At 38.8% G+C, this 15,822-nt stretch overlaps 1 protein-coding gene and 1 long non-coding RNA gene across 4 annotated transcripts in view; one reads left to right on the top strand and one right to left on the bottom strand.

The window, feature by feature from the left end:
- Window positions 1-15,822, top strand: part of ADAMTSL1 (ADAMTS like 1) — a 414,253-nt gene that overhangs the window by 297,276 nt on the left and 101,155 nt on the right. For all 3 annotated transcript variants that reach the window (XM_048292487.1, XM_048292486.1, XM_048292488.1), the window contains 2 exons: window positions 10,146-10,257; window positions 10,829-10,967. In XM_048292487.1, the coding sequence (XP_048148444.1) occupies window positions 10,146-10,257; window positions 10,829-10,967 (251 nt within the window). The remainder of the gene's footprint in view (window positions 1-10,145; window positions 10,258-10,828; window positions 10,968-15,822) is intronic.
- LOC125320312 lies at window positions 8,205-14,222 on the bottom strand. The gene is made up of 3 exons (XR_007201070.1): window positions 14,154-14,222; window positions 13,629-13,680; window positions 8,205-8,794 (listed from the first exon to the last, which is right to left on the bottom strand). It is a non-coding gene; the product is annotated as an uncharacterized LOC125320312 (long non-coding RNA).

Here is a 15,822-nt window from a genome sequence, read left to right as displayed (position 1 = left end):
GAAGCTGGCAAAGCACAGTCTGTTAGGGTCTCCTTCACAGGTTGATTGTTGCGTTGCTAGGGCCCTAACCCTGTGGCTGAGGTGTGAGCCAGCAAAGACCAGTGGGTTTAAAACCTTTAAAAGATCTAGTAAAGGGTATTATCTAGGCTTGGGTTTGGTTTGGAGGAGAAACCATTGTAGGCCTAGATCTAGGCTAGACTATGTTTATGTTGGTTTTAAATCCCTCGTGTCATTCATAGTGCCTGCCCAGACCAAGTCCTTTGCATAGAGATGCCTAAAACTGGATTGCACAAATGTTTGTCTGGAGGCTTCTAGAGGTATTTGAATTAGGATTGCATTGTATTGATGATCTCTTTTTGTAGTGCTGGGGCTGACAAGCCTTGGCTAGGGGCTGCTGCCCGAAGAGACTGTCTGGCGCTTCTTTTTGTGCTAGTGGCTGGGGTGTTCTGCTGGCTGATTTAGAAATTATGTGGACTGGGTTCACTTGGGCAGAGTTACTGCTGAAATTAGAGTTTTGGCCACCAATTGTCCAAAAAGTCATAAAACACATCTCAAAAGTGGATGCTGAATTACACAGAACTCTAGAGCTAGCCAGACAACTGTTGGCTCAGCTGCAGTCTAGGACTGGCAGAAAGTGCTGGTGAGATAAATGCATTTGATAGCAGTCCAGATTAGAGACAGAAAATAAGGCTGGGACTTAGTCTAGACTTCCTGGGACTTGCAAGGGCATGCAAGGGATAATGCATGTACAGGCAGCCAGCTGGCAGAGAGGTTGATGGGCCTTGTCAGGCTAGAGCCAGGATTGGATTAAATGTTACTTTGAACAAGGAGCACATAGTGATTTACTTTGTGGCATAAACTAAATTATTTCAATACTCTCTTTAAGGCAGAGGCCAAATGATGCAAATTTGCTCTAGCAGCAAAGAGCTACTATTTATGGTTCACATATTGTTGGATATTTGAGGTATTATCATATGAGAATTGGAAGTGAAGACAGTAAGAGTCTTCTGTACAATTTAGTTCTGATGCTGGCAAAGGTTTCCAGAAGAGATTATACCTCGTATTTGGGAGAAGGCTTCAGATCAGGTGGGAAGTGATGAAGAATCTGGGTAGCGCTGACAGCTCGGGGTTAGGATGGAGCTCCTGGAAGTAGGTAGAGATAGAATTAAGGCTGAGTGCACAGAAATAGTATTAGTTAAGGTTTAGTGTGACTGGTTCACAGCTTTTGTGTTAGCAAGGTCAACCCACTGAAACACTTTGCTTCATCTAGAAGAGATCAACAGAATATTGTCAATTCATTGTAAGGCAAAAGTACCTCTTGAGATGTGTCTTCCTGAGGTCATTGTGGCGCACTGCAGATTGGATTTAGCTGGAAGCATGTCTGTATCAATGGCTTTTATCAACCTATGTTTGCATTCAATACTTCTTTTCCCAGTATTAGTCATAAAAATCACCCAGTCTGATTTCCTGATACCCAAAAAATGTACATTTTTTTAATAATTTCTAGGTCAAAGTCACAAGTAGTGACCAGCACTAATCATTATTTATCTTGACTAGGTCTTGTGACAAGTTCAGGAAAATTCTTTTTTCTCCTATTTTGGCAAATGAGGTGAAATGTATGGAAAACCATGAAATAAACCTTTCAAAAACAGTGCACAGTTTTTATTTTATATCAACCTTTTTTCTTTTCTGTTCAATATAAAGTATTTCAATTAATAGCACGTAGAACATGATCATTCTCCTAATCAATATATTTGACCTTTAGGTCATGCAATGATTTCCATAGTGAACAATACACTGTGTAAAATAAGGAATACATCTCATTTTTCAAACCTTTCAAATTTTCACTGATTCCTTCTGGTTTTCCCATTCTGAGAGACAGGAAATTATTACTACTGTTTACCTCCTTTCTCCTTTACTTCTGTGTTTGATATCTCTGTCATCATCATTTGCCTCTTTCCTAGTGTCTTCTTCGTAGAATCATAGGATGGTTTGGGTTGTAAGAAACCTCAAGGATTCTCTATTTCCAACTCCGCTCCCATGGGCAGGGACAGCTACTAGATCAGCTTGCTCAGAGCTACATCTAGCCTGGTCTTGAACATTTCCAAGGATAGAGCATCCACAATTTCTCTGAGCGACATTTTACAGTGTCTAACCATGCTCACACAAAAGAATTTCTTCCTAAGATCTAAGCTAAATCTACCCTCTTCAAGTTTAAAGCCATTATCCTTCATCCTGTCTCTACATGCCCTTGTCAAAAGCCCCTCTTCAGCTCTCTTGTAGCCCTCTTTAGGTACTGGATGGCTGCTGTAAGGTGTTCTCAGAGCAAGTTCTCCAGGCTGAACTATCCCAACTGTCTCAGCCTTTCCTCATAGGAGAGATGCTCCATCCCTCTGATCATATTCATGTACCTCCTTTGGACTCCAACAGGCCTGTGTCCTTCTTATGTCTTACTCTATTTAATATTTACTTTTTTATCAAAGATGATCCCCAAGAAGTTTATCCTTTTTTCCATTCTCTGTCCTTTTCCTGGTTTCACTGTGACAGCACAGTCACAATTTTTTAAAATACACATAAACATGTAATTTGTGACTTGTATTTAAATACATAAATGTATATTTTGAAAGAATCGATTTCTTATAAGTAGACATGTAGTTTAATAAAATGTTATAAAATTATTTAATATCTATTTTATATAAAGAGGCAATTATACATATATATGTTGAAAAAGAGTGAACTTACACTCTAATATTACTTGAAAGGAAATTGTAATGAGTTCGGGGTCAGTCTCTTCTCTGAGGTAGCAAGTAATAGGACAAAAGGAAATGGCCTAAAGTTGAGCCAGGGGAGCTTTAGATTGAATACTCAAAAAAATTTCATCACTGAAAGGCTGATTAAGCATTGCAACAAGCTGCCCAGAGAAGTGGCGGAATCACTGGAGTGTTCAGAAAATGAGATGTGGTGCTTAGAGACATGGTGTAGTAGTGGACTTGGCAGTGTCAAGATAGTTGTTGGACTGGCTTTGGATCTTAGAGGTCTTTTCCAACCTTAATGGTTTTATGATTCTATACACACAATAATCAGGACACAAATGGATTCTACCTGGCTATGTACTTTTCTCTTCTTCTTTCATCCTTTCTGCAAAATTCTATGGAGGTTTTTAACTGAGCTGATATTTTCAGAGGAATACCTAAAACAACCCTACTACTGTTCTGAATAGTAATAGCTAATGTGGACAACAGTTCTGTGTATAATTAGCATATATAATTAATTGGGGTTTCCCATAGGCATTATTTCTTTTTTTTTAACTGAACTTGAATTTAGTCTGTCAAAACTTTGAGGGCTTTCACAGATGGTTTCAATTTTACGCACCATTCATAAGGTTTTTCATTAGCAAACTTGGTAAGCTCATGGTTGACCCTTTATGCTGCTCATCTGGGCATCTGGCTAACAACTCATGCCATAGCACATATCCCTGAGGGATTCCACAGTCCTTCATCCATTGCAAGAGCAGCTTATTGGACCATTCTTTACCCAGTCATCAGTTCATGGGAGAATCTTCTAGGAGTATCCGTCTAGGACTCTTTGGTGAGAGACCTAAAAAAAAACCTAGACTAATAAAACTACCTTTATTTTCTTGACAAAGAAAACCACAATGCTCAGAAAAAATTACCTTTCTCAGGGTACTCTTTAAGTTCTGTTTTCTTTTTACATTCTATCTACTCACCCCGTAACTGACGTAGAAATTGTTGGACTGAAGTTTTGTTCATTATTCATGAGATGCCTTCTGAAAACTGTTACAAATTTCTATCTATATTTATGTGGTTTAAACCATGGTTTATGCATGTAAGTAGACTGAATACCATATGTGATTTGGATTTGCAATTCCTGTGCTCAACCAGTACGTCCTTTGAAGCTACTGGGTGGATGCTGTTTGGATCTGAAGATGTGTTACCATTAATTTTACATACTTCTTTAAAGTACTGCTGATCTGAAATGTACTGGCAGGTTTTAATGATGCCTTTTCCTGGTCTTAAAGTCAAGAGTCAAACACGGTTAGAAGGGGAAAAGGGATTTTACCTTGGTATTTATTTTAAGGATCTTTAGGTGCACCACATCCAGGTCAACTGCACCGAAATGCCCACTGCAATACACACCCCCAGAAGATCTGGTATAACATTGTAGGTCTTACTAATTAGCATATCTATCAAAGATTCCCAAATGAGAGGCTCAAGTGAGCCCCCCTCCCTGAGGAGCCTTCCCCTGGATGGTTCTATCTTAGTTTACAGAATGTATTCTGAAGAGGACCTTGGGGTCTGGGGCACACTGATCCCTAGCTACGAAGCTTCTAAAATGTTTAGTCTCTTAGCTTGACAAACAAGTCCAAGAATGTAGGGAAAAAGCACTAAGAATACAGAAGTTGTAAAAAGGTATAACGGGTATAAAAGAAAAGGCAAAAAATCTTCATGACATCATTAAGGCAATAGAGAAAGTTTCTTAGACATGTAATTTTTTATTCCTCTGACAAATTGTTATTTGCAATTTTTCCTCTTCTTACTCTGTAACTTTTGTTTACATATATCTCTCAAAAATCAGTCACTTTTAAGTGCAATTAAGACTTGGAGCCAACCGTGTTCATTTTTCATTATTTTAACAATTTGCATGTGTGTGGCAAAAAATGCCCTTTCAGTTTGTTAATTTTATTTTTATACAGTATCTATCACAATAGGATCCTCTTTTTACATTGATTTCCTAGATATTGCCGTTAATAACTTAAGATTAATAAATATTCTGCAGTTACAATTAAGATGGCTTGTTCAAAGGTGAATTCTCTTACCCTGGGATCATGATGATGGTGGTAAAATGGTCTTTCCACAGACGACTGGGATGTTATGGGTGGTATCACAGCAGAGATGCAGCACATCTGGTTTCAGTATTTGGGGTTGCCTTTGGTTCTATGGAATGATTTTGGTCTTCTCATTTGAGAAATTTCCACATTGCCACGTTAGTAGTGGATTATGTACAGATGAGTAAGTGTTATATCTGGTACCGCAGGTTCCATTACTGCCAGCTATCCTAGCCAATCCACTGTAGTGATTTTCTCTTTTTTTCTTTTTATGGGCAGATTAAAGGAACTGGTAAAAGATTTGGACCTTCTAGCTTTCTATTGTGGCTTTGTGAGAGAATTAATCTAAAGGCTTTTTAACACTCTCATCACCTAAAGAATACTGATTAAACCAAGATTGGGACAGGGTAAGCAAGTTCAATTCAGAGATACCTTGCAAAGTATGTAAATCAGTGATAATATAATTCCAGAGTGATGTCTCTGGCTGATTTAGAGGCTTAAATTGAGAAGCAACAGGTGGAGCTGACTTTCATTAGAGAGACAACCCTAAAACCAAGCTGATCCAATACAGGACAATCAAAACCAGGGGATGTGAATGCAGAAGTGGACAGTAGGCATATTCCCTGGACCTTGAGGACAGAGCGCCTTTCAGCATTCAAGGGAATGACAAGGCAAACTCAGAGGAGTTATGGTGTAGTCTTGTCTTAAAACATGTGCTTGAAAGCCTTCAGCATTTCTCATTATTTACATTTTATTTTCTTTTTATGTTATTTTAAACAAGCTTGTAAAAGTTATTTTCCCATGACAATGTCTGGCTTCTATTTCCTTCATGAACAAATTATTAACAGCAACAAATCTCTTGTACATCCTTCTTTTTTTCAGTGCAAGATATCACCACATACAACCAGCAATACTGAAGCACTCTAGGTAGAATATTTTTTCTACTGACTTGAGAAGCACAAAATTACATATGTCAGATTTCTCATTAATTACTTTCATTAGTATCAATCTGATGATTTGGCATTTGGAACTTGCAGAAAGAATTCAGAATCAGAATCAGAATATGGGAGAATCCATCAGAACTTTTCTAATAAGCATGGTGGCATGGAGCTAGATCATAGTAGAGCAGATCAAATTGTGTAAGACAGAATTTGCTGAAGCACTTCCAGAGAAGGACAACAGAGCTGGTGAAGGGCCTAGAGAGTAAGTCCAATGAGGAGTGGCTGAGGAGGCTGAAGTTGTTTAACCTGGAGAGGAGGACACTCAGGGGAGACCTCATCACTCTCCACGACTGCCTGAAAGGAGACTGTAGCCAGGTGGGGGTCAATCTCTTCTCACAGGCAACCAGCGACAGGACAAGAGGACACAGGCTTAAGCTGCACTAGGGGAGGTCCAGGCTGCACATCAGGAAGAACTTCACTGCAACGGTTGCAATGGGCTGCCCAGGGAGCTGGTGGACTCACCATCCCTGGAAATATTCCAGAAACAATTGGACATGGCACTTAGTGCTATGGTTTAGTTGACATGGTGCTGTTTGGTCAAAGGTTGGATTCCATCTGGGAATGTCTTTCCAGCCTGAATGATTCTATGATTCTGAGGTATGAAATAATAATTTCCTTTCTCTGTCTCCATTTTGGAACACACACACAAGAAAGGAATGGTGTCTTTCCTCCTCACCTCCCCCCGACTGCATAAAATGAGAACATTTTGTTGAATATACTTCTCATGGCTTAGCTCTACAAGTAGCATTAATAATTACTTGGTTATGACTGCTGGTTATAAACTGCTGATTAAATTTCAAAGCTGTCCAAGTAAACTACAGTAGTTTTGTAGGTCAGGCCATGTGTTCTTCAGTGAACAGAAGCAAATGGTTCAGGCACACACTGCCAAAATCAAGTGAAAAAGGGTTGGGCTTTCAGGAACTTGACTTGTTAGGTTTTATGTGAACTAATCAAATTTTGGAGTAACAGGAAAAACCAACAATGTGCAAAGGTGAAGTCAGATGTTGCAGTCTCTTGTTCATAGAACAGATCAGAATATCTCAAAAAGCTTACACACCTTTTGTGTTCAAGTTTTTATTTTCTTGTTTTCATTCAACTTTTTGTGACATCTCCCAAACCAAATCTATATTTTATCAACTCCAAACTTCACCTGAGCAACACTTTGTGCTTCTCTTGCATCATCCCAGGCAGGTATTAATAAAATCAGTGTAAAAAACAGTGATTAAAAGAGATTATTTTTTTCCAGGGTCTTTCAACAGGGAAAAAAGATATCTCTGTTGATAGTGGCTGTAGGCTAGACAGTGGATATTCTGAGGACTCTAGTTTTAACCAGTTTCTTATATGACTGGTGTTATTCTTTTGAGTCAACAGCTGACTGAAGAGGAGCCAACTGTGCCCAGGTGACCAAGAAGACCAATCATGGCATCCTGGCCTGGATCAGGAATAGTGTGGCCAGCAGGACAAGGGAAGTCATTCTTCCCCTGTACTCGGCCCTGGTGAGGCCGCACTTTGAGTGCTGTGTCCAGTTCTGGGCCCCTCAATTTAGGAAGGATGTGGAGATGCTCAAACACTTCCAGAGAAGGACAACAAGGCTGATGAGGGGTCTAGAACACAAGCCCTGTGAAGAACGGCTTAGGGAAATGGGGTTGTTTAGCCTGAAAAATTCAGATAGGATTTTATTTGCAAATACATTGGTCAATTGCCATTTTTTCTAGTTCAGTTACCTAAGTATGGGAAACTCATTGTTAGTTGGAGGACTAGCTTAAGATTCTCAGGTGACGACCATCTCTATTTGAATCTTTGTCATTTCTCATAGCTACGAGGGTGTTGCAAATACTGCAAAAGTAAAAAATTTCATCATACTACAGAGCTGAGTGTGGGAGAGATTACTACAGAGATTTCAATGTGTGGGAGTTGGCCCTGTGCAGTCAAACCAGGACATTTTTTACAGCATTTAGCTATCAAGTCTCACTCTTGAGTTTTTCAGGGCTCAAGCAGCCAGTGATGTTTTTTCCCGGACAAAGAACTTAGCTTTAACAAACAGTCAAACAAAATACGAAAGAAGTTTTTGCTATGTGGAATCACATGTATATATTATATTGTATATTGTTCCTCTTCTGCTTACAATATTCCTTAAAAAAATACATGTATGCTTCTTTTATTTGCTTGTTTTGTATAATTTGAGCTTATGACTGTGGCTCATTGTAATTCTTTCCCACCTATGCTGTTATCATGGCTGTATGAGTGACTTCCACATTAGGCTGGAAAAGATGTACATCTGCCTTTTCTCTATGTCACAACAGACAGATAACTGCAGACATGCGGGAATAATCACCAGAGAGAGAGGAACTCTTCTTTCTTCCTGATTTTTTTTATTTTTTAAAATGTAAACTCTTTTTTCCTCCCATTCCTTTTATAGTAGCCTCTGTGTGAGTTCTTGGTCTGTTCTTTATGATTCACTGCAGACCGTACTGCTGAGGAGATCTGAGTATGCGAATCACTGATGATCCTTAAAAAACAAAGAGTAAGAACAGAATTCTCCCCAGAGAATGCCTTTCCTGTACATGGAGATCAGAGACCTCCCCAGATGGCTTCCAGCACAACCGAACATTTTTCCCAGGAGTGCCTGAGGCTTTCATGAGCCTGGAAAGACCCTTCTGCAGTGTGCAATTAATGCATCATCCCCACAGAAGGAATTAGGTATCCTGTTTCTGACACACAGATTCAAAGAATATTGATCTGTGCAAAAGGCCTCCCCTTTGCTGAAGCAGTTGTATTATTGCTACAGCTGGTTTGGGTTTTTTTCCTTTTGGGAATTGACATCACTGCTTAATTAGAAAAGGGCAGCCTTAGTCGCAGTGGACCAGATCTCATACACACATCAGTGTTCTTGCCCTCCTTCTGCTCTTCAAGATGTATCTTGATTTGTAATCATGTTGCTGTCCATCTACAGAGGAAAACAAAACAAACAACCCAAGTTACAAAGTTCATCTAGATTTGTCATATTTTTGTTTCTATTTCACAAACCATTCTTCAACAGTGTCTCTTGGTGTTTGGAAAGAGAGAAGAGAAAGGGAAAGGCAGATTTAAAAACAGTGTTTCCAAAATGAGGAGACTCATTTGAAACATGAGAGAAAAGGAAAAAAAAAAAAAAGGCAGTGGTTAAACAGTTTAAGCTGTCTGGAAAAAAGGGAGAGGATTGCTCCTGAGAGCAGCAGTACTGTCTTGGACAAGGATCCATCTTTCGTAGTTGTGATTTAGCAGTTTTCTCTGTTGTGATAGCATTATGCCACTGATGCAGAGATGCTCAGGCAGCACTGAAACACAGTGTCCTAGGACAAATAATCAAATAGGAGAGGATTTTAGCAGCAGACTTTTTTCTTCCCTTGCCAGCTGTTCATGCAGAGGCATAGAGATAAGGACAAGGGGTAACCTGCTGAGATTTTGAAGTCCTCATGACTGGATTAATCAGAACAGATGTCAAGTGGGAAGGGTTTTTTACTGGGCTGGGTGCAAGTGGTGCTGCTTTACCAGGTTGTAGGTCTCTCATATTGCAGTCCTTGCACTACAAACTCTTGTTTATGTGGGAAATCCATTCACACATAGTACTGAAAGCATGCTAGCTTTTAAGCTCAGATGGCTTGTACGCTCTAAAGACAGTATTCTAGATATGCACTTAGCCCCAGCCAGGATTCCATGCCTAAGTCTGAAAAAAGCATTTTTACAAGCAAAATAAAGTAAGCAGGAGAACAAACTTATAATAAAGACAGTGCCACAAAGGAGAATGAAATAAAGACCTCACCTCAGGAAAAAAAAAAAAGGTGAATTAAAATTTTTAAACTATTTATTATTTTTCACATCTCAGCCTCCCATGTTTTACACTGTACTATCAAGTGTATTATAACTCCTCATAGGATGTTTTTTGGGAAACATTAAACATCTAAAATCCATGTCCAGGTATCAGGGACAGTAAATAGTAGTAGGTGATTTTCTGATTCATTAAACATTAGTGCCTGTCTTCTGTCCCTTTAAGATTATTCAGTAGCACTAACCATGCATTTGCCATGCACTCTTTATTTCAGAATATGGTCTCAAAATGGTCACTGACTATGCCCAGAAATTTATTTGACTGTGTTTTGAACCCAAGATTTTGCCACCGATCTATGCTTTGTTTTTCTATTTAATTTTTCTGTTGCAATGTGTATCTGGTATTTCATGAAGCTGCAAGATGCATGTAGTGGAATAATTCTTCCCAGCATTTATAATAGGTTCACTCTTTGATATAACCTCTTTTTCAGATCCATTATGCTGGTGCTGCTGACAGTTCAGTCCAGTTCATCTTCTACCAGCCTATCATTCACCGATGGAGGGAAACTGATTTTTTCCCTTGTTCAGCATCCTGTGGTGGAGGTAATGCATTACCACAGTATTTCAGAAACTGTCACCTGCGTATCTGACCTGTCCCAACTTCTGCCCTGTTTAAATAGTTTCAACTAAATGAAGAGAGGGATTTAGCCATGTGGCAGTAGCCAGTAAGTTTTTAGCATCATGCCCAACTGTGTAGATAAAGTACGTCTTCATGCCTGCATGTCTGCATTTAATGCTACAGCAGTCAAACATAAGGGCTGATGGGATTTGGGCCTCTTTTGGAAAAACAAGATGTCTCCATTTGTCCCTGTTCCTACCAGCAGGTTTATGTGCTATACTGAAACAGAGGGCACAATTCTTGGTGACTATGAAACTTCTGCCTTTGTTTTTTTCCTTTGTTTTTTCTAGGCTTCTGAATTTTTGTTTGACTGTACTGGTTATCTTTATTTCCTACTACCTACTGCTGTTTTCAATCTGGCCTGTAAAACAACAGCTGCTATGTCCAAGCAAGCTGAAATTAGTTTTTTTTTACCAAATCAGAACTTAGATACGTTCCAGAGCCAGACAGGAAGAATACCGTGTCTCATATTATTTATTCCTCTGTGTATTGCAGGTTATCAACTGACATCTGCTGAGTGCTTTGATCTGAGAAGCAATCGGGTAGTAGCGGATCAGTACTGTCACTATTATCCTGAAAATATCAAGCCAAAACCAAAACTTCAAGAGTGTAATCTGGATCCTTGTCCTGCAAGGTCAGTCAACTTTAGTTTTAGAGGAGGCTGAGATCTAAAGGAGTAAAATAAAATAGGAAAATATTCTGTTGATATTTCTCACAGTGTCATTTATCCCACATAATTCAACCTCTTTCTCATCCTGAGAAAGCACTGTGTAGAACACCTTTATTTAGCACCCTCACATAGCAAAGACTGATTTGAAATGGTTGTTTCTTCCCCTCAGAATGTATTTTGCCTCATTAATTGTTACAAAGTATGAGAAAACAAATTGTCCATGATACCATCCCCACATTCAGTACCTGCCTCTTAAGTGTTAGTGAGATTGAAAAAATTCTTTTGCTTGAAAATTATTGTCATCACAATTATTTTTATGGTTTTTTTTAAAAATTTTCTCCTTAATAAAAGTCATGCTTGCATTTATGGCAACTTGTAAAATGTAATGAGTGATTTTGTTCTAGTTAGCAATGTCCTTTGGCCCTGCATGAAAATCTCATGCTTGCTGCCCCACAGAATCACAGAATGGGTCAGGCTGGAAGGGACCACAGTGGGTCATCTGGTCCAACCTCCATGCTCAAGCCGGGTCATCCAAGAGCACATGGCACAGGATCGTGTCCAGATGATTCTTGAATATCCCCAATGAGAGAGACTCCACAACCTCTCTGGGCAATCTGTGCCAGTGCACTGCCACTGCACAGTAAAAAATTCTTCCTCGTGTTAAGGTGGAACTTCCTGTGCATTCTTCCTCAGAAGATTAATAGAAAAAATAGTAGGATCAGATAGTCAGGTTTTTCATGTATAAGAAAAGAAAGAAAACCACAAAAAAGACCAATCCTTTGTTGCACTGATTGCCCTGAACTTCAGTGGGAATCCATCTGCAGCCACTCAATAACAGCAAGCATTTATTTATGCAGTCTAAACCTTTTGGTCATCTTATGTGGCTTTGCTAAAAGATGGTTAAGCATAGCCCAGCAGGCATGACAAGGATGTCCTAAAGCCATTTTATCACCAGCTCCTTTCCTTCTAGACTAGTTTTGTGCCAAATTTGATAAAGTGAGTTCGAGCAAGCGTCACATAAAAAGTTGCTGTGTCACTTCAGATTGCTGGAGATTGTCACAGAAAAAAGATGTCCTGATGAGAAAAAGGATGCTTAAGAAACCTATGGGCCTATGTATCCACCTGTCTGAGGATGGTTGCTGCCCAAACCAGGTATACCAGCTTTAGAGTAGCTAGGCATTATCAGAGCAGAACAAATCACTCCAAGGCAAAGACAGTTTTTACTTCTTATAGAAAGTTTTCGCTGAAGTTCACTGACTTTTTCTGGAGTTCACACTCCGATTGCTTTGTCATTGAAGACACATTTACCCAGAGTGTAGGGCAGTTTATATTCCTTTGTTCCTTTAAGACCATTTTGTTTGAGACCGAAGTCAGTAGAGGCCAGGTATAATCAGGTAGAAGGTTGAAATATGAATGTCTCAGGAAAGGGATTCTTGAAAGGTATGCATCAGTATGGAAACTATCTTTTAGAGTTACCTATCAGAGCATCAATGAGAAAGTAATTCTATGTAGTTGCTGTATTTTTTTTTTTTTTTAATTCCAAGATGCTATTTTTTAAACATACAGTTCTGGGTCAAGTATGTAATTTGCCTCTGGAATTTATGCTGTGGATATTTTCCATACTTTTCCCAATGATTTTAAATTATATGTTCTCAAATGGTGAGACAGATGACTGCATGGTACATGGCAGGAAAGAGAAAAAAAATAACAGCTGGGCAGATGTCAGGAAGCAATTTTTGGTTTATATAAGACATAACAAGGCAAAGTTGTCGATATAAAGACCCTGAGGGGAGGGAGAGTCATTTAGAAATACAGCAATGCCATCCCAGAGGAACTGGCTTTTTGGAAACATCTTTAATGTATGCCAAATTTCAAATTACTATTTTCAAAAGTGCCTTTGTAAAGAAGTCAAGAATCAACAACCCAGAGGAAAAAAACAGAGGAAATCTGTGGTAACTTCTGGTTTCCTGATGATTTCTTACAGTCAGGAATAGGGTAGGTGAAGCAGAAACACGGGGTCAGAAGCATGGACAAGGAGGGTGTCTTGGCTCTGCAGTGTCTTTTCTGTGTGGGAGCTGCTCTGCTCCACCAGGATAAAAGAAGTTAATTTTTCCTGGCAAACCCAGTCCCAGTGAGGCACAGCTGATTAGTGGTTGCTGACTGTTCCTATGGTGTGTCAATGAATGCCGCAGAAAATAATTGTTGAAGACCACAGTTGCGCTGAATAAAGCAGCTGAAATGGGTTGCTGTAGGAGAGCTTACACTAAAATTTTCAGCAAAGGACAGGCTGAAAGAAAAGTTTGAATGAATACCGCAAGTATTGTGTGGGCCTGCAATAAGTTGCCTCTTTAGTTTTAGTGCATAGAAATGTTTTACTTTATTGTGCTTACTATGGCAATAATTAGCAGTGTTGCTGGCATCTTGAATAGCAAAAAAGCTTTGCCTCACGAAGATGGAAAAGTCTGCGGATGGTTATTTATCAAACATATATAATGTATACATACCCATTTTCCAGGTTAAGTAGAGGTGGCCACCTGTACTGTTCATCCAAGTCAGACCACTAATTCATGTCTCACAGAATGCATGATACACCATGACACTGACTGTCTTTTCATCCCTACTTACCAATGCTCTATCCAGCCTCTCTCATCAACCCTGTTTCAGATCCAGTTCATGCCTCACAAAGAAAAAAGGAAGGATCTGTTTATTTACAGTCCATTATGATTTTACCGCAGTCTGCATTGACTGGCACAAATAAGTCTGTATGTGTAATATCTACTGATGTAAGCAGCGGCCAGTTCAATCTAGTCCACTTACCTTCTATGTGGCAAAATCCAACATTAGTATTTCACCTATTTAATTAAGTGAAAATCTTTTAACTACCCAAAACTTCACAGACTGGAAGGGATTTTCAGCTTTCATCTATATCCTCCTTTCTTGTATCTTTTAGTGAAAAAAGAATGGAATTTTTGCCAGCTTAGAGAAAAGGTTTGTTCAGATTTGACTTAACTGGGTGTGCTAATTTAGGACAATTCTAAGGTGCTGTAAGCAGAAAATACATGTCCTCCATAATTCAAAGGCTTCCCTCCAAAAAGCAATTTTTACAAATATGAAAAGTGCTATTTCCCCACTCATCATTCACTTACTCACCAGGATACTCTCAGTATTATTTCTAGATTTCATCTTCAGCTTTTAGGTGGCATTCCCGGCTGTGTCATTCTGAATTTTTCCCAATCTCCCATATTTTTTGCCTATTGCTCCTACATGTTAATGTGGGAGTTTCTGAGTCACAAAAGCTCTATTCATGCTTTTACTGGGAGATTTCAATGGTGTATAAAGATTTCTAAAGGCAACCTAAGCAAAGATTCTAAATTCATGAAGCACTTGTCTAAAAACTTTCATATTAGCAAGCCTCTAGCGTAAAGTGTTCTTTTTAACACTTTAATTCCTGGAGTTCGGATAGAGTTTTATCTGTAAGCCTGCCACTAGAAATAATGTTGATACCTGTGGAAAGTTTGGGGGGAAATCTCTCATTCAAGCAAGATTTTCAGCACCCAGAGACCTGAAAACTCTTGGATATCCACTATTTATGGAGTTCTCCAACAAAATTGCAAACTCCTCTTCCTGTCCAAGTTTTTCTTTATCATTCTCATTTAAATATCTATAATGGGTGGTGGCAGAAGTAGGCATCACCAAAAAGAAGTATAAAATTAAATTAAAGTTTTAATGAAGTTGTACTTTTTAGTTGTTAAAATTTTCAGCTAATCTAACAAGAGCACTGAAGTACAAGTGAAAACATACAAAAGACACCAGAATGTTATGACCATTCAGAGTGATCCTTAGTGAGAAGTCTATAATATACTTGGTGATGTGAAAGTGGAGTTGTAGATGGAAAAGAAGCTGATAGCAATGGCAGTGTTCTGGTAGTCATAAGCAAGGTCACCTGAATTCAAGAGCAGGATAAAGATGAGCAGCAGACAATTCTAATGCCTAAAGAGGTACATTTCTTCTCAAGACAAGTAGTTGAAACCTTGAATTTTTGGACAGGATAAAAGTAATTTAAATTAATATAGAAAATAACTTTGTCAGAACAGGCAGGGAGGGTGGGCCAGGAAGCACTTGTCAAGCACTGAAAAGAAGTAAATAGCAAAGCAAATTCAGCTGTAAGGGGACAATAAGTATTAATGAAACATAGAAAGAAAGTCATAAAGGAGCTGCCAGGAGGCATCAGATAACAAGCTGTAAGGTGGGAAAGTATATCATGTACTGCTGTGAGCATCAAATACAGGTATATGTCTGCCCAGTGTGAAGTTACAGGAAAATTAGTCTATTTAAGTCCTAGAAGAGACCAAAACTGCAGCAAGTAAATGGTATTTTACGGAGATTTTCACTGGATATTCAGGTATTAACACCTAGTAGTGGAAAATAGCAGCTCATTCCTTCTTTGTATCAATCACTGCTCATCCAAACCACCATAAAATATTGAACTGAATAAAAAAGGGAGATATTTAGAAGCATTACAGTCATGCTGCTGGAAGGAATTACTTTTTCTGCTTTCAACTGGCAACACCTATTTCAAGCACTGTGAACAGATTAGTTTTTAGCAGTCTATGGCAAAGCTAATTAAACCATATGTTGCTTATAATTTGAAATCTCTGCACCATAAGCAAGACATTTTTTATAAAGGTAAGTATTGTTGTGCCAAACAGACATTCTGTTTAAAGCAAGAGGTTTTTCAGAATCTGGCTCAAAAGGGTGGCTTTCTCAGCAGCTTTTTCATATATAAGTTGGTTTTTTAAGTATCCACTGACATTCCATT

The sequence above is a fragment of the Corvus hawaiiensis genome, chromosome Z (genome assembly GCF_020740725.1).
Source record: "Corvus hawaiiensis isolate bCorHaw1 chromosome Z, bCorHaw1.pri.cur, whole genome shotgun sequence".
Lineage (NCBI taxonomy): Eukaryota > Metazoa > Chordata > Aves > Passeriformes > Corvidae > Corvus > Corvus hawaiiensis.
The sequence above is the reverse complement of the archived record's forward strand: the minus strand, read 5'-3'. Positions and strand labels throughout refer to the sequence as shown.